The sequence below is a fragment of the Dendropsophus ebraccatus genome, chromosome 6 (genome assembly GCF_027789765.1).
Source record: "Dendropsophus ebraccatus isolate aDenEbr1 chromosome 6, aDenEbr1.pat, whole genome shotgun sequence".
Classification (NCBI taxonomy): Eukaryota; Metazoa; Chordata; class Amphibia; order Anura; family Hylidae; genus Dendropsophus; species Dendropsophus ebraccatus.
The window spans coordinates 125,611,236-125,635,409 of record NC_091459.1 but is presented as its reverse complement, the minus strand read 5'-3'; the positions used below and the strand labels follow the sequence as shown (position 1 = coordinate 125,635,409).

At 44.9% G+C, this 24,174-nt stretch overlaps 1 protein-coding gene across 11 annotated transcripts in view; it reads right to left on the bottom strand.

The window, feature by feature from the left end:
- The window catches only part of SUPT3H (SPT3 homolog, SAGA and STAGA complex component), a 389,270-nt gene that overhangs the window by 96,838 nt on the left and 268,258 nt on the right, over positions 1–24,174 (bottom strand). For 7 of the 11 annotated variants that reach the window (XM_069975873.1, XM_069975874.1, XM_069975875.1 and 4 more), the window contains 3 exons: positions 13,015–13,101; positions 10,340–10,427; positions 1,331–1,366 (listed from right to left, as the gene is read on the bottom strand). In XM_069975873.1, coding sequence (XP_069831974.1) covers positions 1,331–1,366; positions 10,340–10,427; positions 13,015–13,101 — 211 coding nt within the window. The other 4 variants (XM_069975879.1, XM_069975880.1, XM_069975878.1 and 1 more) reach the window with 4 other exon arrangements.

Below are 24,174 nucleotides of genomic sequence, written 5' to 3'. Positions count from 1 at the left end.
TGTGAATGTACACCTAACTTTGGGTAGTCTGATCCTGCTGTCATACTCTCCCTACTTCTGTTCCCTACTTATTACTAACCTACCAAATGTACCATGAAGCAGTGATGAGATGGAAGGGAACATGAGTGCCAGATCAGACTACACAGGGTTTGTTTGTAGTGTTGTGTCCTACTAGGCCAGCACAGGGTTAGGGTCAATGAGACTTGACTAGAGTTGATCGGACCTGTCAAAATGTTCCGGTTTCCGAACTCGAATGCTAAGCATTTGATTCCCTGCAGCTGCAGAAATTGGATGCCGCCCTCGGGAGTCCTGGAAAGTCCTATGACCTATGGCTGTATCCATGTTGTTCTGGCAGTCCTACGGTGTCATCCAATGTTTGCAGCCTCAGATAAACAAACGCAGAGCATTCGGGTGGCGAGATCATTGCTGAACCTGAACATTTTGACCAAGGCGTCCAACACTAGTCAAGTCCCATTAACCCTAACACTATCCGCCCCTCTATGACATGGATCCATTGATTCTAAAGGAGCCGCGTCATAGAGGGGAGGGAATTCCCTCCCACTGGGGTCAGGCCGGCCTGCCTCCAGTGCCTAAGTCTCGGCCCGGTACCCTTGGATACAATGGCGCCGTACACAGGAACCGGGCCATGGTTCAAAAACGGGCCGCGGCATCGGCTTTCCTGTGATGGCGCTGTTCTATCCGAGGGTCATATTAAAGAGGATGTACCTGACGGTACATTCTCTTTAAGCAATTGTTTGCCTGCCTCCAGAAACCTAACCACTGAAGAAAGAGACAGAAACAGAATCTGGAAAATGGAAAACCTCCCCGAGTCTCAGCAAAGCCTGTGTGGAACCTTGTTACAGACTGTGTGCCTTCAGCTTAAAGGGGTTATCCAGCGCTACAAAAGCATGGCCACTTTCTTCCAGAGACAACACGACTCTTGTCTCCAGTTCAGGTGTGGTTTGCAATTAAGCTCCATTCACTTCAATGGAACTGACTTACAAAACCTGCCCCCAAACTGGAGACAAGATTGAGGCTGTCTCTGCAAGAAAGTGGCCATGTTTTTGTAGCACTGGATAGCCTCTTTAAAGTGAGATTTCAAGTCAACCCAGTCTCTGGCTACTGGCCCTTCACCATCAAACTATACACCATTCATGAGAAACAGACACAGGAGTGCTCCAGGGGAATACTACTACTACTACTACTACTACTACCACCATCATTCAGTGCAATCTCCTCATCACTGTGCCAGCCCAAGAAGTGCAGGAGGTCTGCAGGAAAGTCTCCAGCCACCGTGACAGCTAAGGACTACCACCCTCATGTCACTCACCATTACGGTCTCTTTGGCTTCTGCAGTATTCTGTAACTATGAAGAAACATAACTGTATAGGAATTGTAGGGAACTGATTTTCAATCAAAACTTCCATAAATCCTTACATATTGCTTTCTTTATGCATTAGGGCAATGTAAGAAAGAATGGTTGCACATTTTTCATTATGGGGTACTCTGAAGAAAAAACATGTTTTTAAATCAACTGGTGTCAAAAAGTTATACAGATTTATAAATTACTTATTTTTAAAAATCTCCAGTTTTCCAGTACTTATCAGCTGCGGTATGTCCTGCAGGAAGTGGTGTATTCTTTCCAGTCTGACACAAAGCTCTCTGCTGCCACCTCTGTCCATGTCAGGAACTGTCCAGAGCAGCAGCAAGGAGACATTTTTTTAAAGTTTTTTTTAAACAGAAGGAATTTACAACCTTCTGATACCAGCCGATTTAAAAAAAAAAAAAAATTCTCCAGAGTACACCTTTTAAGTATCCATATTATTGTACAAAACCTTTGATATGTCACTAAGGCTGGGTCGACACTACATTTTTGTAACCTGTTTGTGGTACCTTCTGTACATTTTATTGTTTTCATATACAGTGGTACCTCGGTTTAAGAGCAACTTGGATTGAGAGCGTTTTGCAAAAAGAGCTCACAGTTTTTCAAAATTGTAACCTGGTTTAAGAGCATTACTTTGGTTTAAGAGCTTCCTGTACTGGGTAGGAGGGGGAAGGATATGGTCTGCATTGCGGGGTCTACAGCCCTGTACTCTGACCCAGGAAGTCTCCCTCACTTTCCAAATCATACAGATCCACTTCAGGCTAGGGTTTGCATCAGGGGACAGGACTGTGGAGGTAATCTCTCCATAGCTGTAACCCCTCTCTCCCCGGACAGAGAGTGCTGCGTTTATGTGCTTACATATATCCTGCTCATTCCTCCCTGCAGTCTCTGTCAGCCCGTGTGTTACCCACCCTCTCCATTCCTGCTAAAATGTACCTTAGGCATTTACACTGCTGCTATAATGTGCCTGCACTTACACTCAGCTATACACACTGCTGCGATAATGTGCCTGCACTTACACTCAGCTATACACACTGCTGCTATAAAGTTCCTGCACTTACACTCAGCTATACACACTGCTGCAATAATGTGCCTCACACTGCTATATAGAAAAGTTTCTGTCACTGTCCTCCTGCACAGCTCTGTGATTCTCACTTTCTGATTGGTCCAGCTTTGCTTCTCTATTCTAGCCTGTTGTACTACGCTAATGCATTATGGGGATCTGCATCTCCATCCTGTATCTACAAACTGCTGCTGTGTTATCAGGGTTATGCAGTTACTATACATTATACACCACATGCTGAGTGCTATACTGTACAGTAACTTATAATATCACATATTCTGCTGTTTCTAAATGTTTAAATTATTTGTTTTACATGTTGTTCAGAACAAAAAAAATTATTTTTGAGGGGCGTAGAACCAATTGTCTGCATTCCAGTTATTTCTTATGGGAAAATTTGCTTTGGTTTAAGAGTAATTTGTATTACAAGCACGATCCCGAAACAGATTATGCTCGTAATCCAAGGCACCACTGTATATTTTTTATTTTACATTGTAGGCAATGGCAAGAAACTAAATGTGTAAGGGAAATGTAATGGACGACATGGCAACATTTTAAATAGGAATATAAAAAAAAAGCCCCAAAAGAGAAAATAAGAACATTCCTTTCCAGATAGTCAAAACTGTGCGAATAACATATATTTAAAAACCTTCTAAGTTATGTTAATTACTGCATAATGTCTTCCAAAAATACAATTCTCTTTCCTGGAACTTATTATTTCAGGTGTTTTAAATCTCCGAGCAGAGGAGAAGATGGAAAAGAAAAAATGGCTAGCCCTGAAAAGCTACTGATGTTTCCCATCAAAACTGCCGTATAACAGTAGATCTAGTAAAGGTAAATGTGTTATTACAGCGCACTTATCCAGCTTGTGACATTCCACATGTAAATCATGTACTGCAATAGACAAAACATTACAGGCTGCACGCCGGCTACTATAGAACAGACCCATACTTACTAGACCAGCAGGATCATTAACTCTAAGTAGTTTATTATACTTTTTTATTTGACTATCCACATAAAAAAAAATATTTCAGTTCTCCAAATGGCCACTAGAGCAACCAATGAGGCCAGAATTTGTGCAGTGCACCAATCAGTTTTGCCATACGGACTGGGGCATATTGAGCAGAGTCGTGTTTTCATTATTAGAATGAAGTTAACTTAAAGAGTCACTGTCGTGTGCGTGTGTATGTGTGTGTGTATATATATATATATATATATATATATATATATAGGCAAAAAAGTTTGAAGACAGCGTCCTTGCAATATCCAAAAGTTTATTTAGCCAAATGCATACACAGAAAAAAAAATTACGACGTTTCGGCTCTAAAACATACTGAGCCTTTCTCAAGTATAACATTACCCTATGTTAACCGGAGTTTTATACAAAAAGTGAACAATCACCATTGACACATAATTAAAACCTCGACCTATCAAAAGGCCTCATGGGCGGGCACATCGTTCACAAGCCATAGTGTTATAATTATATCCATAATAAACATTGCTCAATTCACAATAACTTAATCCCAAGTTCATCACTTATCATGTCATCTCCTGGTATCACACGATCCTCACAACCGACTTCAGGAACTCCATCATTCAGTCGATCACGCCGCACCTCCATCACCGCTTGTAAACATTGGGAGTACGGCTGCGCACATCGACGATCTCCATTGGTATTGATGTTTCCATAGTAACCGATGCTTTACCTCCTATTGGTTCACTATGTATGATGTAGAGTCCATTCCACTTGTATGTGCTCTCACCGCCTTCCGAGCTTGTTATTGCCAGGTCAGTCCTGCTGCTGTCAAGCAATTACCGTGCCGGATCCCCAGCCATTCCGCTCTGTTCACACCCAAGTTCACTTAGCTCGCGGTTTTCCATACCCTTCTTGGGATGATGCACAAGTGAAATTGTCCATGCCACATTTATAGTGATGGAATAATCCCGCTGCCATTTTCCTCTATATCCATTAGGAATCCAAGACATATCGCAGGATAAACTTTAAACAGTAGTCTGTACGGTGCGCTAATTTGTCTCTCTCATTCCCAAGGCGGATTTGGATAATGCGGCGTGTCGTCCAATGCCCGAAGTATTCCCTCAGAAGGTCATCGGCCATGTTACCAGTAATGTGAACAGTCCCTTAAGAATAAAAAACAAAGTCATTAAAATCAACATACTACATAGTACTAAAATGCAAGTAGTCATAATTGGGAGTCACATAAATACACCCAGACTGTATTCCAAATTCATGCCTCGCGGCCAAACACAGTCTAGGGTGTGAATCCACCTCATTTCTTTATCTCCTCCTCTTCTCAGTATCGGCACGCTGCCAATCACCCTATATCTAAACTGGCTGACAGAGTGCCCACACTCTACGAAATGCTTTGCCACTGGGTGTTCTCATTTCTTTAACCTGATGGTACTCTTGTGATTGTTCATTCTAGTTTTTACTTCTGTCACTGTCTCGCCCACATATATGAGCCCACATGGGCACTGTATCATATATATGACGGATTTAGAATCACACGTATATCTCTGTTTGATGTCATATTTCTTGCCTGTGCGGGGATGTTGAAATGAATCCCCCTTCATGATATTATTACAGTTACTACAATGTAGACACGGAAAATTACCATTTTTTGGTTTTGCCAATACCATCTGTGTCTCTCTCTTGGCAGATCCCACATCTGAGTGAACCAACATATCTCTTATATTTTTTCCTTTTTTATACGTCATCATAGGGGGCTGTAAAAATTCCGGTACTGGGACTAGGGGATAAAGTACCAGAATTTTTACAGCCCCCTATGATGGCGTATAAAAAAGGAAAAAATATAAGAGACATCCCCGCACAGGCAAGAAATATTACATCAAACAGAGATATACGTGTGATTCTAAATTCGTCATATATATGATACAGTGCCCATGTGGGCTCATATATGTGGGCTCATATCACAAGAGTACCATCAGGTTAAAGAAATGAGAACACCCAGTGGCAAAGCATTTCGTAGAGTGTGGGCACTCTGTCAGCCAGTTTAGATATAGGGTGATTGGCAGCGTGCCGATACTGAGAAGAGGAGGAGATAGAGAAAAAAATTTAAAACAGAAAGAAATTAGGTGAATTCACACCCTAGACTGTGTTTGGCCGTGAGGCATGAATTTGGAATACAGTCTGGGTGTATTTATGTGACTCACAATTATGACTACTTGCATTTTAGTACTATGTAGTATGTTGATTTTAATGACTGTTTCTTATTCTTAAGGGACTGTTCACATTACTGGTAACATGGCCGATGACCTTCTGAGGGAATACTCCGGCATTGGACGACACGCCGCAATATCCAAATCCGCCTTGGGAGTGAGAGAGACAAATTAGCGCACCGTACAGACTACTGTTTAACCCCTTAAGGTCAAAGCCTATTTTCGTTTTTGCGCTTTTGCTTATTCCATTTTAAGTTTAAAAGTCCATAGCGCTTGCAATTTTTCACCTAGAGACGTATATGAGCGCTTATTTTTTGCGAAACCAATTGTACTTTGCAATGACAGGCATTATTTTTCCATAACATATGCTGCGAAACCGGAAAAAAATAATTTGCACTGTCAAATTGAAAAAAAAACTAATTTGTTTTGATTTCGGGGAGTTTTGCATTTACGCCGTCCGCCCTATGGTAAAACTGACTTGTTATGCATGTTCCTCAAGTCGTTACGATTACTATGATATATAACATGTATAACTTATATTGTATCGGATGGCCTGTAAAAAATTCAAACCATTGTTAACAAATATACGTTCCTTAAAATCGCTCCATTCCCAGGCTTATAGCGCTTTTATCCTTTGGTCTATGGGGCTGTGTGAGGTGTCAGTTTTTGTGCCATGATGTGTTCTTTCTATCGGTACCTTGATTGCGCATATACGACTTTTTGATCGTTTTTTATTAAATTTTTTCTGGATTTGATGCGACCAAAAATGCGCAATTTTGCACTTTGGAATTTTTTTGCGCTGACGCCGTTTACCGTGCGAGATCAGGAATGTGATTAATTAATAGTTCGGGCGATTACGCGCGCGGCGATACTAAATATGTTTATTTATTTATTAATTTATATTTATAAAATGGGAAAAGGGGGGTCATTTGGACTTTTATTAGGGGAGGGGATTTTTTATTAATAAAAACACTTTTTTACTTTTTTTTTTACATACACTAGAAGCCCCCCTGGGGGGCTTGTATATACACAGCAATGATCTCTCATAGAGATCAATGCTGTGTATATACACAGCAAAGATCGATTAGATCGGTCATAGATTACTATGGCCTGCTGCAGGCCATAGCAATCTATTGCCGAGCCGGGATCAGCGTCATTCCTTCGCTGAGGCCCGGCATGGGCAGGAGAACGGATCTCCCCCCCCGCGATCGCATCGCGGGGGGGGGAGATCCGTCCCACTAGACACCAGGGACGTGCGGCGCAGTGCCTCTAAGTGCAGCTGTCAGGTTTGACAGCTGCACTTAGAGGCTTAATTAGCCGGTGCGGCAACGGGACCCGCGCCGGTTAATAGAGGCACTGCCCGGCTGCACGTGTCAGCCGGGATCAGCGCCGTTCAGAGCGCGGTCCCGGCGGGACCCCGCTCTGAACACCCCGAGCGGCACCATGACGTATCAGATACGTCATGGGTCGCTAAGGGGTTAAAGTCTATCCTGCGATATGTCTTGGATTCCTAATGGATATAGAGGAAAATGGCAGCGGGATTATTCCATCACTATAAATGCGGCATGGACAATTTCACTTGTGCATCATCCCAAGAAGGTTATGGAAAACCGCGAGCTAAGTGAACTTGGGTGTGAACAGAGCGGAATGGCTGGGGATCCGGCACGGTAATTGCTTGACAGCAGCAGGACTGACCTGTCAATAACAAGCTCGGAAGGCGGTGAGAGCACATACAAGTGGAATGGACTCTACATCATACATAGTGAACCAATAGGAGGTGAAGCATCGGTTACTATGGAAACATCAATACCAATGGAGATCGTCGGTGTGCGCAGCCGTACTCCCAATGTTTACAAGCGGTGATGGAGGTGCGGCGTGATCGACTGAATGATGGAGTTCCTGAAGTCGGTTGTGAGGATCGTGTGATACCAGGAGATGACATGATAAGTGATGAACTTGGGATTAAGTTATTGTGAATTGAGCAATGTTTATTATGGATATAATTATAACACTATGGCTTGTGAACGATGTGCCCGCCCATGAGGCCTTTTGATAGGTCGAGGTTTTAATTATGTGTCAATGGTGATTGGTCACTTTTTGTATAAAACTCCGGTTAACATAGGGTAATGTTATACTTGAGAAAGGCTCAGTATGTTTTAGAGCCGAAACGTCGTAATTTTTTTTCTGTGTATGCATTTGGCTAAATAAACTTTTGGATACTGCAAGGACGCTGTCTTCAAACTTTTTTGCCTGGATAAAGAGCTGGGTACTAGCCAACCCGGCAGAGGACTGTGCGCCCACCAGGAGATACCGCTGTTTCCAAGTGGGTTGGATCTATATATATATATATATATATATATATATATATATATATATATGTATATTTTTTTTTTTTTTTTCAGAAATCAATAGTCCAGGCGATTTTAAGAAATGTTGTAATTGGGTTTACTGGGCAAATATGCCATTATCTGCATTCAAAAAGACTTTCCCCAGGCCCCCCCCCCCTCTCTCTCACCCACTGCTCATTATCAGGAAATCACGACTCTTTTACATCAGACGTAATCTATGGAGAGGGGAGGGGGAGGAGGAAGATTAGTCGCCAGCAGAGAGCAGAGAACAAAGGATTATACAGTGGGAGCTGTCTGAAAGCCAGTATAAAGAGGTCAGAGAGGTCACTGCTGACTTTAAAGGAGATAGCCCGGTGATGTAGCTGTAAATTAACTCTTTGTTGTCCTGTTTTTGTGCCTCATCTCCCTCCACCCCTCCCCTCTCCATAAGAGAACCATGAAGACAGGGGGGAGAGCTTCAAACTGCTTTTTCATGATAAAAATCCATTTTTTGCCTAATAAACCCAATTACAAAGTTTCTTAAAATTGCCTGTAACGACATATTTAAACGACAGTGACACTTTAATGACTATTTTTTCTTGGATAAGGCAGGATACCAATACTATAAACTTACATAAGGCTTTGTTATAAAGCTCCTCTGCTACTGGCGACTCTCTGGGAATGTAAAATAACAAAATGACTAAAGATGAGGGCAACTCGAGCATGCTTAAATTTGATCGTTTGCAATTGAATAGAGGTGGCTAAAGAAGTTGGATGCATCCCTAACGCTGCCTGGAAAACATGTATCCAGCTTGTAGCCTATGGCTGTACCCATGTTACTCCGCACTCTCTACGGCTGCATCCAACTCACCAAGCACCGGTAATTAAATGGCGAACAATCAGAATTGACTGCAATCATCTCTAAAATTTACGTATTATTAAAAGCAGGATTTTGTATCATCTTTCTCATTCATTGGCTACTAGTGTAAATATTCAGCTATTTTTTTCTGTTTATTGCGGCTCATTTGTCAACTTTGCCATATAGACTGAGACGAGATGAGAAGAGTCGCTTCTTTAGCATTAGAAAGCAGATAAGATAACAGCTCTGTTTTCGTTCTGAAGAACTAGTTAAACTATACACATAAATAAGATTGAAAAGGGAACCAGTCACATCCCCCAAAGCCTAAAAACCTTCCACATTACCATGCAGCTTATGGACGCTGTGCCCATAATGTTCTACCACTGCTGCAAAAACAATCATACTCAGTAGGCATTGGGCAGAGCTGCAGTGCTTGTAGTCATGCAGACCATGTTCTCCGGCCAGCCACTCGCACCTGAGGTGTGCATTCCTATGGACCTCAATAAAATGTAAACAGGTAACATATGGCATATCCCTTTGTATATATGGAATTGTTTTTAAGTGTGAAGTACCTAACTAATGGATATTTTCAATCAAAACCTTTTCAATTAAAATTCTTTTCAAATCAACTGGTGTGAAAAAAAGTTATACAGATGTGTAAATTAAAAATCTCCAGTCTTCCAGTACTTATCAGCTGCTGCATGTCCTGCAGGAAGTGGTGTATTCTTTCCAGTCTGACACAGTGCTCTCTGCTGCCACCTCTGTCCATATCAGGAACTGTCCAGAGCCGTAGCAAAATTCCCATAGAAAACCTCCGCTGCTCTGGACAGTCCCTGACACGGACAGAGGTGGCAGCAGAGAGCACTGTGTCAGACTGGTAAGATTTTGTTATACCACTTTAATATGAATCAATAACATACTTTTGTACTTTTAAATCCGCAGTATATTCAAGGGTTAACTGGAAGGTTTATATATATCTGGAAACTTTGTCAAAAGTTTGGTGTAAGTTTTGCCTCGGAGACAGAGGCATTCAATAAAAACGTAAATTGCTTTCACCTTTTCGGAGAACCCCAGAGCGTGCTTCGCCGAACATTTACAATAGGTTCTGTGGCTCTTTTATTTCCACAGCAGCTCCTGAAAATTGCCTAATAGCAGAATCATAAAAGAAATGATTCCAACCCATGAATCGTCCTGTTGGCACCAGACGCCGCGCACACATGGAATAAGTCATTCTGCATATGTCAACCTTGTCTCTGCAGAAGGGAGAACTCGCAGAGGATTTTCCTGAATTATGTATTAGCAGCTGTCCTGTGCAATAAAGATCAGGGCTAGCCCCTCTGCCCATTGTCACCGCACTAAGATTACCCACGCTGGAATAAATTACTCTCATCGTCATTCCCATCTCATCGGATTACTGACAGGCAAGCAAATTATAATCCTCGCCTTGTCAGGTGATCTATAGCGCCCCCTACACATGCTATACAGGCTGCATCTGTCTCAGGTCTACCTACCTTCCAGATCATCCTCCTCAATGCCTTTCAGTACCTTCGATTTGTAATCCCGAAAAACCATGTATTTCAGCAGTCGCTTCAACTTTTTCTGTAAAAGCAAATAAATGTAACGACAGTCACATGACCCACCAGTATTATAGTAGTTATATTCTTGTATATAGGGGCAGTATTATAGTAGTTATATTCTTGTACATAGAGGCAGTATTTAAGTAGTAATATTCTTGTATATAGGGAGCAGTATTATAGTAGTTATATTCTTGTATATAGGGGGCAGTATTATAGTAGTTATAGTCTTGTATATAGGAGCAGTATTATAGTAGTTATATTCTTGTATATAGGATCAGTATTATAGTAGTTATATTCTTGTATATGGGAGCAGTATTATAGTAGTTATATTCTTGTATATAGGAGCAGTATTATAGTAGTTATATTCTTGAATATAGGAGCAGTATTATAGTAGTTTTATTCTTGTATTTAGGAGCAGTGTTATAGTAGTTATATTCTTGTATATAGGAGCAGTATTATAGTAGTTATATTCTTGTATATAGGAGCAGTATTATAGTTGTTATATTCTTGTATACAGGAGGCAGTGTTATAGTAGTTATATTCTTGTATATAGGAGCAGTATTATAGTAGTTATATTTTTGTATACAGGAGGCAGTATTATAGTAGTTATATTCCTGTATATAGGAGCAGTATTAGGCTGGGTTCACACTACGTATATTTGAGGCTGTATATTTCAGGCCTCATAGCAACCAAAACCAGGAGTGGATTGAAAACACAGAAAGGCTCTGTTCACACAATGTTGAAATTGAGTGGATGGCCGTCATATAAGGGTAAATAACTGCCATTATTTCAATATAACAGACGTTGTTTTAAAATAACAGCAAATATTTGCCATTACATGACGGCCATCCACTTATAGTAGTTATATTCTTGTATATAGGAGCAGTATTATAGTAGTTATATTCCTGTACATAGGAGGCAGTATTATAGTAGTTATATTCTTGTATATAGGAGCAGTATTATAGTAGTTATATTCCTGTATAGAGTAGGCAGTATTATAGTAGTTATATTCTTGTATATAGGAGCAGTATTATAGTAGTTATGAACTGGAGAGAATGGAACCGCTGCACATCCCATCTATGGCTGATACTAATGCCGCTAGGCCTATATTAAAAATCAACACCAGAGTGTCTGTATATGAATTGATCAAGCCATATTGCCCCGTGTACCACCGCGCAGGTCCTCTGGTCCACATGGGTCCCTACGCTAACTCCACACCGTGTCGGTCAGCGACCGCCAACCCCGCAAAGCGTGCACGTGCAGGGAAGGGAGGCCATGGAACGGCCCTGCAACCCCAATGTCACAGGACCAGACCCAAAAAGCCCCACCGAAACCCAGCCAGCACCACCGGCGGGGAAGGCTGCCCCCAAACGACACAAGTATGGATATGGTATTACACTTACCATTGCTGCTATCACAGAATGGGGAAGACATAGGGTCCAGACATGTGAGCACAGGCATCTCCTGCTAATTTTGGTCATGTGGGTCTTATAAAGGAGTGCTAGCTGTTCAGAGAGGGAGAATTGCAAAACACGAACTGGAGAGAATGGAACCGCTGCACATCCCATCTATGGCTGATACTAATGCCGCTAGGCCTATATTAAAAATCAACACCAGAGTGTCTGTATATGAATTGATCAAGCCATATTGTCCCGTGTACCACCGTCCCATGGCCCCCGTTCCCTGGCTGTGCACGCCTGCGGGGTTGGTGGCCACTGACTGGCACGGTGTGGACTTAGTGTAGGGACCCATGTGTATCAGATACCGGCACGAGGTACATGGGGCAGTATGGCTTGATCAATTCATACACAAAATTCTGATGTGTTTTTTATTTAGCCAAGCGGCACTAGTATCAGCCATGGGTGTGATGTGCAGCACTCTGTTTCTTCCCTGAGCCACATTTTGTTTCTCTCTTTTCTCCGTGTATTGCACTCCTCCTGGTGAGACCCACATGACCGCAATTAGCAGGAGACACCTGAGTGCACATGGTTTTAATCCCTCCTGTTTTTTTCCCATTCTGTTTGCTGCAGCTATGGTGAGCGCAATACCTTATCCAGACTTGTGCTGCTTGGGGGCGACCTTCTCCGCCGGCGGTGCTGGCCGGGTTCTGGTGTGGTGTTTTTGGGTCTGGTCCTGTGGCATGGGGGTCGCAGGGCCGTCCCATGGCCCCCGTTCCCTGGCTGTGCACGCCTGCGGGGTTGGTGGCCACTGACTGGCACGGTGTGGACTTAGTGTAGGGACCCATGTGTATCAGATACCGGCACGAGGTACATGGGGCAGTATGGCTTGATCAATTCATACACAAAATTCTGATGTGTTTTTTATTTAGCCAAGCGGCACTAGTATCAGCCATGGGTGTGATGTGCAGCACTCTGTTTCTTCCCTGAGCCACATTATAGTAGTTATATTCTTGTATATAGAGAGCAGTATTATAGTAGTTATATTCTTGTATATAGGAGCAGTATTATAGTAGTTATATTCTTGTATATAGGAGCAGTATTATAGTAGTTATATTCCTGTATATAGGAGGCAGTATTATAGTAGTTATATTCCTGTATATAGGAGGCAGTATTATAGTAGTTGTGTTTGTCAACTGGTCTGTTTCTTACCTTATCTCTGCGCATGAGGAAAAGAATATCTTCAGATGAAATAACTCTAGCGCCTCTCATCTGGGACACCTCGGCCGCTTGCTGCAACTAAAAAAAAAATGATAATAATTAGGGCAGTTTTTTAGGATATTCTATAGAGATAAGGAGACCAGGAAAATGCGGACTATCTAAAAGCATTACTGTCATTTAAAAAAACTTTCATATGTCATATAGACATGTTTTGATCGAGGGATGGAGTAGATTAGTACTGAAAGAGAATTCTTTCACTCTACACTGCCCCCTAAGGCCCCACACCAAGTATAACACAACGTATAACTTTTGCCTGGCATGTTTCTTTAATAACCGGATCCCTTTAAGAGCCGTCTCTGATGGATTTCCTTTTCACGTGAATTTGGCGAGAAGCTATTTATACATCTGACCTTTTCTACATTGTAAATATATTTACTAGTCTTTGAAATTGCTAAATCTTATATACAAGCAAGCCAAGAACCAAAAACACAAAGAGCAAGGGTGAGTTTCTTAGAGATAAACTCGGAATTAACTAAATCCACTACAAAAGCGCAGGAAATGGGAACTTCAAAACTCACATTACACGAGTCAAGGGAAGAAGTAAAAAAAAAAAAAAAGTGCACCTGAAAACGATTTAATGAAATTCTACCGCTCTCCATCTCGCACACTTGGCCAATGTTTCACTCAATATCACTGTCTGAATTGGAGCATTATTAATTTTCAGATCCCATGCTGCTAAGATTTGAATTAGGCCCATTCACAAGTTAAAAAGATCAACAAAAACAGTAGCCGGGTCTAATATCCAAATCGAAAAAAAAAAAAGAAAAAAAAAATGGAAAAAGAAAAAAAAAATTTACTTCAGAGTTGGCAAAATGACATCGGGCACCGACTTCAGTCCATAAATCATAATACAGAAGTGCATTAATTTTTTTTTTTTTCCACACTAATCAGACGCACACAAAACATTAACTGTATATATGGCAGACAACAGAAAACATACTGCCTGAAACGTTAGCAATATTTCCCAGTAAAATTCACTTGGGCCCTTACTGCTACAACCAGGGCAGGGGCTGAGGGAGTTTGCAGGAACTCATAAGCAACAGTAACATAATCTAACTTGAAACTACCCTGGAAAATGTAAGAATGTGAAAAATGATCGTCCTATTTGCTTGGCAGGAGTAAAATCAACTTTTCTTCTGATTAGATTCAGGGCATGTGAGGTACTCCGCTTTTCTGCAAAGTTGGAAAAAAATTTTTTATGGGATTTTATGGAAAAAAAAAAAAAGTTACAACAAATAATTAGAATCCATCCGCACATCGGGACCAAAGGGAGGGAGGTCATCAGAGAAGGCACCATGGATTATACAGAGTCTTGAGTGAACCTGTCAAAAAGTTTGGGCTTGACAACCTGAACACTAGAAGGGAGATTTAACAAACATGGTGTAAAGTGAAACTGGCTCAGTTGCCCCTAGCAACCAATCAGATTCAACCTTTCATTCCTCACAGACTCTTTGGAAAATGAAAGGTGGAATCTGATTGGTTGCCAGGGGCAACTGAGACAGTTTCACTTTACACCATGTTTGATAAATCTCCCCTTAGGTGTTTAAATTGCGGCATTTGCAGAAGGTGGATGCCATCCTAGGAAGTCCTGGAAATCGGCTGTATCCAAGTTGTCCTGGCAACCCTAGGGTGGCATCCACCGGAAATCAAATGCCTAGTGTTCGGATTTGGCTAACATTGCCAAAGATTTTGATAGGTTGGCTCAACACTACTTACATATAAGATACAAACGTGTATTTATTTTTTTTGGTCCTCCTTAAACTCGGAGCATAGGTCCAACTCCCTATATTAAAAGAGCATTCTTGTAACACAAAGTATTGGTATAGTGAGTATAGTATAGTATGACTGCCTGGACTAAAGATGAGCAAACTTCTAGCCGGTTTCTCCGAACTCAAGCGTTTGGCATTGATTACCAGTGGCTGGAGAAGTTGGATGTGGCCCTAGGGGGTCCTGGAAACAATGGATACAGCCTATGACCGTGTCCATGTTTTCCGCAGTATTATACTGTGTGGTGGTATAATGTACAGTGGCCAGACCCCCTCTGGTTTTTGTTCCAGGTGCACAGCTCGGTGTGGAACCAATTCTCTGGCCCAGGAACTGTTTTACAATATGACTATGTCAGGCCGCTTGTTCTACTATAAGCAGCCTTCACGGTCTAAGTGCCACCACGTCCGGCAGCATCTCCGGACTCCCATCAAGCACCACATCCTTGATAGGTATTTTTAAAGGGAACTGCTGCGTACCAGACCTTGGTGATTTTTGGCCCCTAGTTGCATTCAGCGTGGCAGAACATTGCTCACTCCACCAAAATGACCATTTTTGATAGTATGCCAAAGCATAGAAGACTCCTTACACTGTTCCCATAAGGACCCATTCATTTTTATGGCCCCATACACACATCCTTAGGTGTTACAGATCTGTGTTGAGGCTGTGAGCCGTGTAACCAAAAAAAAAAAAAAAAAAAGAAATGGGCATACCATTGTGCTGCTCCTTATTGCAGCACAAATCACCTATTCACAAGAAATGGTATGGGACACTGCAGATGGCTACGGGTGTGTGGATTGGGCCTAAGTGCATGTATATCTGCTTGTAACACTTGTACTCAAAACTGATAAAGGAGAGATTGTTTTGTTATTTTTTACATATCGCGTTTCTCTGAAAATAAGCCCTACCCTGAAAATAAACCCTTGTTACAGTCAGGTGACCAGAACCCTGACACTGAGTGATTGAGTATCAGCCAATGAGCCAATGTCCCTTGACAAAGCCAATGAGCAAGACAATGCCAATTACAGAGGGGGAGGGGTATATACAGTATGGGGACTACCTGCAGAGGGAGGAGAGAGGTATACAGTATGGGGACTACCTGCAGAGGGAGGAGAGAGGTATACAGTATGGGGACTACCTGCAGAGGGAGGAGAGAGGTATACAGTATGGGGACTACCTGCAGAGGGGGGAGAGAGGTATACAGTATGGGGACTACCTGCAGAGGGGGGGGGGGGAGGTATACAGTACGGGGACTACCTGCAGGGGGGGAGAGAGGTATACAGTATGGGCACTACCTGCAGAGGGAGGAGAGAGGTATACAGTACGGGCACTACCTGCAGAGGGGGGAGAGAGGTATACAGTACGGGGACTACCTACAGAGGGGGGAGAGAGGTATACAGTTTAGGGACTACCTGCAGAGAGGTAGAGAGGTATACAGTATGGGGACTACCTGCAGAGGGAGGTATACAGTATGGGGGCCTAACTACAGTGGGACATAGAATATGACAGGCAACTACCATATAAATTGGGGCTACAGTGTAGGGACATACTGTGTTTCTCCGAAAATAAGACGACCCTGTCTTATTTTCCATCAATTATATCAATTTCTATCAATCACTCAGTTGAATTCCAAATTCCCACAGCTCATCCTTGGTGTTGCATTTCTGTGCTCCTAATATTCCATCTATATACATCAGCGCTTTACCCTGATGAAGACGCAAAAGCTGCAGCTATAAGACACTTGTCACGGACGTCCAGCACGGCTCTACGCTGCGGATGGGATCATTGTTCCCACTTACTACGCTACACAGGCAGCATGGAGGATAACAGTCACATGAGTGAACTTGGCCGAGAGCAGAGTTACTTCCATGGCTGCTGCACTGCGTTTCCTTATGTTGCGTTTACACAGAGAGATTTACCTGACAGATTTTTAAAGCCAAAGCCAGGAATGGATCTGGAAAGAGGAGAAATCTCAGGCTTTCCTTTATGACCTGTTCATAAAGTTTGTGCCTGGCTTTGGCTTAAAAAATCTGTCAGATAAATCTCTCTGTGTAAACACACCATTAGTTTCTCCAATGAGCAATGACTCTGCACTCAGCGAGCCGGGCGGCAGCCATTGTCTCCTGGCCGCACATCTTTCCATTGTGTAATGTGGCTCATTAATCTGCCGTCTGGCCAGGAGCTCCAGTAAATCACCGCCAGTTTTACATGGAGGAATATTTCTTCTAATTGTAGCTACTAACGGCCAGGTAACGTCATAGCAGCATCCTGCCATTAATGAGGGGTCCGAGCGGCAGCGTACAGGAACCTACACAGTCCAGAACTGTAAAACCCCAACAAAGATGCCAATGACAAGAGTCATACTGAACAGAGTATACAGCACATCATACACCCAGGAGACAGAGGCCTCACTAAGCTGGGGGACATCTGCAGAAGCTTTAACATGGACCTTACTGGCTGCCACCCCCCAGCTTTCCCAAGATAAGTAGTAACTTAAAGGGGCACCCCGGCAAAAAACTTTTTTTTTTTTTTAATCAACTGGTTTCAGAAATTTAGATAGATTTGTAATTTACTTCTATTTAAAAATCTCCAGTCTTCCAGTACTCATCAGCTGCGGTATGTCCTGCAGGAAGTGGTGTATTCTTTCCAGTCTGACATAGTGCTCTCTGCTGCCACCTCTGTCCATGTCAGGAACTGTCCAGAGCAGTAGCAAATCTCCATAGAAAACCTCTCCTGCTCTGGACAATTCCTGACATGGACAGAGGTGGCAGCAGAGAGCACTGTGTCAGACTGGAAAGAATATACCACTTCCTGCATGACTTACAGCACCTGATAAGTATGGGAAGACTTAGGATTTTTAAATCAAAGTAAATTAGAAATCTATATAACTTTCTGAAACGAGTTGATCTGAAAGAAAAATATTTTCGACGGAGTACCCCTTTAAAGGGGTTATCCAGGCTTAGAAAAACATGGCTGCTTTTCTCCAGAAACTTCCACTGAAGTGATTTCAGTTAAACTGTAATACCACACACAACCTGTTTTTGCAAAGGAGTGTTTTTTTTATTTGTTTGTTTTTTTTAAACCTGGAAAGATTACAGCACTTCCTGAAGGACATACAGCAGCTGATAAGTACCAGTTAATTTGGAGTAAAAAAAAAAAAACGGAGTACCCCTTTCAATATATCAGTCCAACAAGCAAACTCGACCCGGCACTCCTTTACCCTGCATATATCGTCCCTAGAGATGAGCGAACCGGTTTCGGGTTCAAGTTGATCCGAACCCGAACGATCGGCATTTGATTAGCGGGGGCTGCTGAACTTGGATAAAGCTCTAAGGTTGTCTGGAAAACATGGATACAGCCAATGACTATATCCATGTTTTCCACATAGCCTTAGGGCTTTATCCAACTTCAGCAGCCACCGCTAATCACATGCCGAAAGTTCGGGTTCGGATGGACTGGAGCATGCTGGAGGTTCGCTCATCTCTAATCGTCACTCAGGCAAGACACGTTTCACAAACGTCCGAGAGGTGCTCTGTTGTGTAATAGCACAGTCCAGCATAAATCCAAAACAGATAAAGAAACAGGCACTCACCCATCACTGTGTAATTACACGTTGATGGGTGAGTGCCTGTTTCTGTATCTGTTTTGGATTTATACCCCTTTCAGTATAGTCTTACATAACAGTTATTTCTGGCTACTAGAAAGTTAGGTCAGAGCAGGTATACTGTCGCTGATGGTCCTGGATGTGAGCTTACTTTGGCTAAGAGAACGGGCAGCTTTACACCTTCACCTGACAGCTACAAATTCTCTGAATCTAAGATGGATTCTACCCGCTATCAGCCGCTATCTGAGTGACTCATTGCCAGTGCTATATAATATAATATATATTATATATATATTATATAAAGCGACGTCTCTAGAAAATCCCCATCATCCAGCCCGTGTCACCATCTCTAGAAATCCCCGTCATCCAGTCCGTGTCACCATCTCTAGAAATCCCCGTCACCCAGCCCGTGTCACCATCTCTAGAAATCCCCGTCACCCAGCCTGTGTCACCATCTCTAGAAATCCCCGTCATCCAGCCCGTGTCACCATCTCTAGAAATCGCCGTCATCGAGTCCGTGTCACCATCTCTAGAAATCCCCGTCATCCAGTCCGTGTCACCATCTCTAGAAATCCCCGTCACCCAGCCCGTGTCACCATCTCTAGAAATCCCCGTCACCCAGCCCGTGTCACCATCTCTAGAAATCCCCGTCATCCAGCCCGTGTCAACATCTCTAGAAATCGCCGTCATCGAGTCCGTGTCACCATCTCTAGAAATCCCCGTCATCCAGTCCGTTTCATCATCCCTAGAAATCCCCGTCATCCAGCCCGTGTCACCATCTCTAGAAATCCCCGTCATCCAGCCCGTGTCATCATCTCTAGAAATCCCCGTCATCCAGCCCGTGTCACCATCTCTAGAAATCCCCGTCATCCAGTCCGTGTCATCATCTCTAGAAATGCCCGTCATCCAGCCCGTGTCACCATCTCTAGAAATCCCCGTCATCCAGTCCGTGTCACCATCTCTAGAAATCCCCGTCATCCAGCCCGTGTCACCATCTCTAGAAATCCCCGTCATCCAGCCCGTGTCATCATCTCTAGAAATCCCCGTCATCCAGCCCGTGTCACCATCTCTAGAAATCCCCGTCATCCAGTCCGTTTCATCATCCCTAGAAATCCCCGTCATCCAGCCCGTGTCATCATCTCTAGAAATCCCCGTCATCCAGCCCGTGTCATCATCTCTAGAAATCCCCGTCAGCCAGCCCGTGTCACCATCTCTAGAAATCCCCGTCATCCAGCCCGTGTCACCATCTCTAGAAATCCCCGTCATCCAGCCCGTGTCACCATCTCTAGAAATCCCCCTCATCCAGCCCGTGTCACCATCTCTAGAAATCCCCCTCATCCAGCCCGTGTCACCATCTCTAGAAATCCCCATCATCCAGCCCGTGTCACCATCTCTAGAAATCCCCGTCATCCAGCCCGTGTCACCATCTCTAGAAATCCCCGTCACCCAGCCCGTGTCACCATCTCTAGAAATCCCCGTCACCCAGCCCGTGTCACCATCTCTAGAAATCCCCGTCATCCAGCCCGTGTCACCATCTCTAGAAATCGCCGTCATCCAGCCCGTGTCACCATCTCTAGAAATCCCCGTCATCGAGTCCGTGTCACCATCTCTAGAAATCCCCGTCATCCAGTCCGTTTCATCATCCCTAGAAATCCCCGTCATCCAGCCCGTGTCATCATCTCTAGAAATCCCCGTCATCCAGCCCGTGTCATCATCTCTAGAAATCCCCGTCATCCAGCCCGTGTCACCATCTCTAGAAATCCCCGTCATCCAGTCCGTGTCATCATCTCTAGAAATGCCCGTCATCCAGCCCGTGTCACCATCTCTAGAAATCCCCGTCATCCAGCCCGTGTCACCATCTCTAGAAATCCCCGTCATCCAGCCCGTGTCACCATCTCTAGAAATCCCCGTCATCCAGCCCGTGTCACCATCTCTAGAAATCCCTGTCATCCAGTCCGTTTCATCATCCCTAGAAATCCCCGTCATCCAGCCCGTGTCATCATCTCTAGAAATCCCCGTCATCCAGCCCGTGTCATCATCTCTAGAAATCCCCGTCAGCCAGCCCGTGTCACCATCTCTAGAAATCCCCGTCATCCAGCCCGTGTCATCATCTCTAGAAATCCCCGTCATCCAGCCCGTGTCACCATCTCTAGAAATCCCCGTCATCCAGCCCGTGTCACCATCTCTAGAAATCCCCATCATCCAGCCTGTGTCACCATCTCTAGAAATCCCCATCATCCAGCCTGTGTCACCATCTCTAGAAATCCCCGTCATCCAGCCCGTGTCACCATCTCTAGAAATCCCCGCCATCCAGTCCGTGTCACCATCTCTAGAAATCCCCCTCATCCAGCCCGTCACATCATCTCTAGAAATTCCCGTCATCCAGTCTGTGTCTCATCATCTCTAGAAATCCCCGTCATCCAGCCCGTGTCACCATCTCTAGAAATCCCCGTCATCCAGCCCGTGTCACCATCTCTAGAAATCCCCGTCATCCAGCCCGTGTCACCATCTCTAGAAATCCCTGTCATCCAGTCCGTTTCATCATCCCTAGAAATCCCCGTCATCCAGCCCGTGTCATCATCTCTAGAAATCCCCGTCATCCAGCCCGTGTCATCATCTCTAGAAATCCCCGTCAGCCAGCCCGTGTCACCATCTCTAGAAATCCCCGTCATCCAGCCCGTGTCATCATCTCTAGAAATCCCCGTCATCCAGCCCGTGTCACCATCTCTAGAAATCCCCGTCATCCAGCCCGTGTCACCATCTCTAGAAATCCCCATCATCCAGCCCGTGTCACCATCTCTAGAAATCCCCATCATCCAGCCCGTGTCACCATCTCTAGAAATCCCCGTCATCCAGCCCGTGTCACCATCTCTAGAAATCCCCGTCACCCAGCCCGTGTCACCATCTCTAGAAATCCCCCTCATCCAGCCCGTCACATCATCTCTAGAAATTCCCGTCATCCAGTCTGTGTCTCATCATCTCTAGAAATCCCGTCATCCAGCCCGTGTCACCATCTCTAGAAATCCCCGTCATCCAGTCCGTGTCATCATCTCTAGAAATGCCCGTCATCCAGCCCGTGTCACCATCTCTAGAAATCCCCGTCATCCAGCCCGTGTCACCATCTCTAGAAATCCCCGTCATCCAGCCCGTGTCACCATCTCTAGAAATCCCCATCATCCAGCCCGTGTCACCATCTCTAGAAATCCCCATCATCCAGCCCGTGTCACCATCTCTAGAAATCCCAGTCATCCAGCCCGTGTCACCATCTCTAGAAATCCCCGTCACCCAGCCCGTGTCACCATCTCTAGAAATCCCCGTCACCCAGCCCGTGTCACCATCTCTAGAAATCCCCGTCATCCAGCCCGTGTCACCATCTCTAGAAATCGCCGTCATCCAGCCCGTGTCACCATCTCTAGAAATCCCCGTCATCGAGTCCGTGTCACCATCTCTAGAAATCCCTGTCATCCAGTCCGTTTCATCATCCCTAGAAATCCCCGTCATCCAGCCCGTGTCATCATCTCTAGAAATCCCCGTCATCCAGCCCGTGTCACCATCTCTAGAAATCCCCGTCATCCAGCCCGTGTCACCATCTCTAGAAATCCCCGTCATCCAGTCCGTGTCATCATCTCTAGAAATCCCCGTCATCCAGCCCGTGTCACCATCTCTAGAAATCCCCGTCATCCAGCCCGTGTCACCATCTCTAGAAATCCCCGTCATCCAGCCCGTGTCACCATCTCTAGAAATCCCTGTCATCCAGCCCGTGTCACCATCTCTAGAAATCCCTGTCATCCAGTCCGTTTCATCATCCCTAGAAATCCCCGTCATCCAGCCTGTGTCACCATCTCTAGAAATCCCCATCATCCAGCCCGTGTCATCATCTCTAGAAATCCCCGTCATCCAGCCCGTGTCATCATCTCTAGAAATCCCCGTCAGCCAGCCCGTGTCACCATCTCTAGAAATCCCCGTCATCCAGCCCGTGTCATCATCTCTAGAAATCCCCGTCATCCAGCCCGTGTCACCATCTCTAGAAATCCCCGTCATCCAGCCCGTGTCACCATCTCTAGAAATCCCCGTCATCCAGCCCTGTGTCACCATCTCTAGAAATCCCCATCATCCAGCCCGTGTCACCATCTCTAGAAATCCCAGTCATCCAGCCCGTGTCACCATCTCTAGAAATCCCCGTCACCCAGCCCGTGTCACCATCTCTAGAAATCCCCGTCACCCAGCCCGTGTCACCATCTCTAGAAATCCCCGTCATCCAGCCCGTGTCACCATCTCTAGAAATCGCCGTCATCCAGCCCGTGTCACCATCTCTAGAAATCCCCGTCATCGAGTCCGTGTCACCATCTCTAGAAATCCCTGTCATCCAGTCCGTTTCATCATCCCTAGAAATCCCCGTCATCCAGCCCGTGTCATCATCTCTAGAAATCCCCGTCATCCAGCCCGTGTCATCATCTCTAGAAATCCCCGTCATCCAGCCCGTGTCACCATCTCTAGAAATCCCCGTCATCCAGTCCGTGTCATCATCTCTAGAAATGCCCGTCATCCAGCCCGTGTCACCATCTCTAGAAATCCCCGTCATCCAGCCCGTGTCACCATCTCTAGAAATCCCCGTCATCCAGCCCGTGTCACCATCTCTAGAAATCCCTGTCATCCAGCCCGTGTCACCATCTCTAGAAATCCCTGTCATCCAGTCCGTTTCATCATCCCTAGAAATCCCCGTCATCCAGCCCGTGTCATCATCTCTAGAAATCCCCGTCATCCAGCCCGTGTCATCATCTCTAGAAATCCCCGTCATCCAGCCCGTGTCACCATCTCTAGAAATCCCCGTCATCCAGTCCGTGTCATCATCTCTAGAAATCCCCGTCATCCAGCCCGTGTCACCATCTCTAGAAATCCCCGTCATCCAGCCCGTGTCACCATCTCTAGAAATCCCCGTCATCCAGCCCGTGTCATCATCTCTAGAAATCCCCGTCATCCAGCCCGTGTCATCATCTCTAGAAATCCCCGTCATCCAGCCCGTGTCACCATCTCTAGAAATCCCCGTCATCCAGCCCGTGTCACCATCTCTAGAAATCGCCGTCATCCAGCCCGTGTCACCATCTCTAGAAATCCCCGTCATCGAGTCCGTGTCACCATCTCTAGAAATCCCCGTCATCCAGTCCGTTTCATCATCCCTAGAAATCCCCGTCATCCAGCCCGTGTCATCATCTCTAGAAATCCCCGTCATCCAGCCCGTGTCATCATCTCTAGAAATCCCCGTCATCCAGCCCGTGTCACCATCTCTAGAAATCCCCGTCATCCAGTCCGTGTCATCATCTCTAGAAATGCCCGTCATCCAGCCCGTGTCACCATCTCTAGAAATCCCCGTCATCCAGCCCGTGTCACCATCTCTAGAAATCCCCGTCATCCAGCCCGTGTCACCATCTCTAGAAATCCCTGTCATCCAGCCCGTGTCACCATCTCTAGAAATCCCCGTCATCCAGTCCGTTTCATCATCCCTAGAAATCCCCGTCATCCAGCCCGTGTCATCATCTCTAGAAATCCCCGTCATCCAGCCCGTGTCATCATCTCTAGAAATCCCCGTCAGCCAGCCCGTGTCACCATCTCTAGAAATCCCCGTCATCCAGCCCGTGTCATCATCTCTAGAAATCCCCGTCATCCAGCCCGTGTCACCATCTCTAGAAATCCCCGTCATCCAGCCCGTGTCACCATCTCTAGAA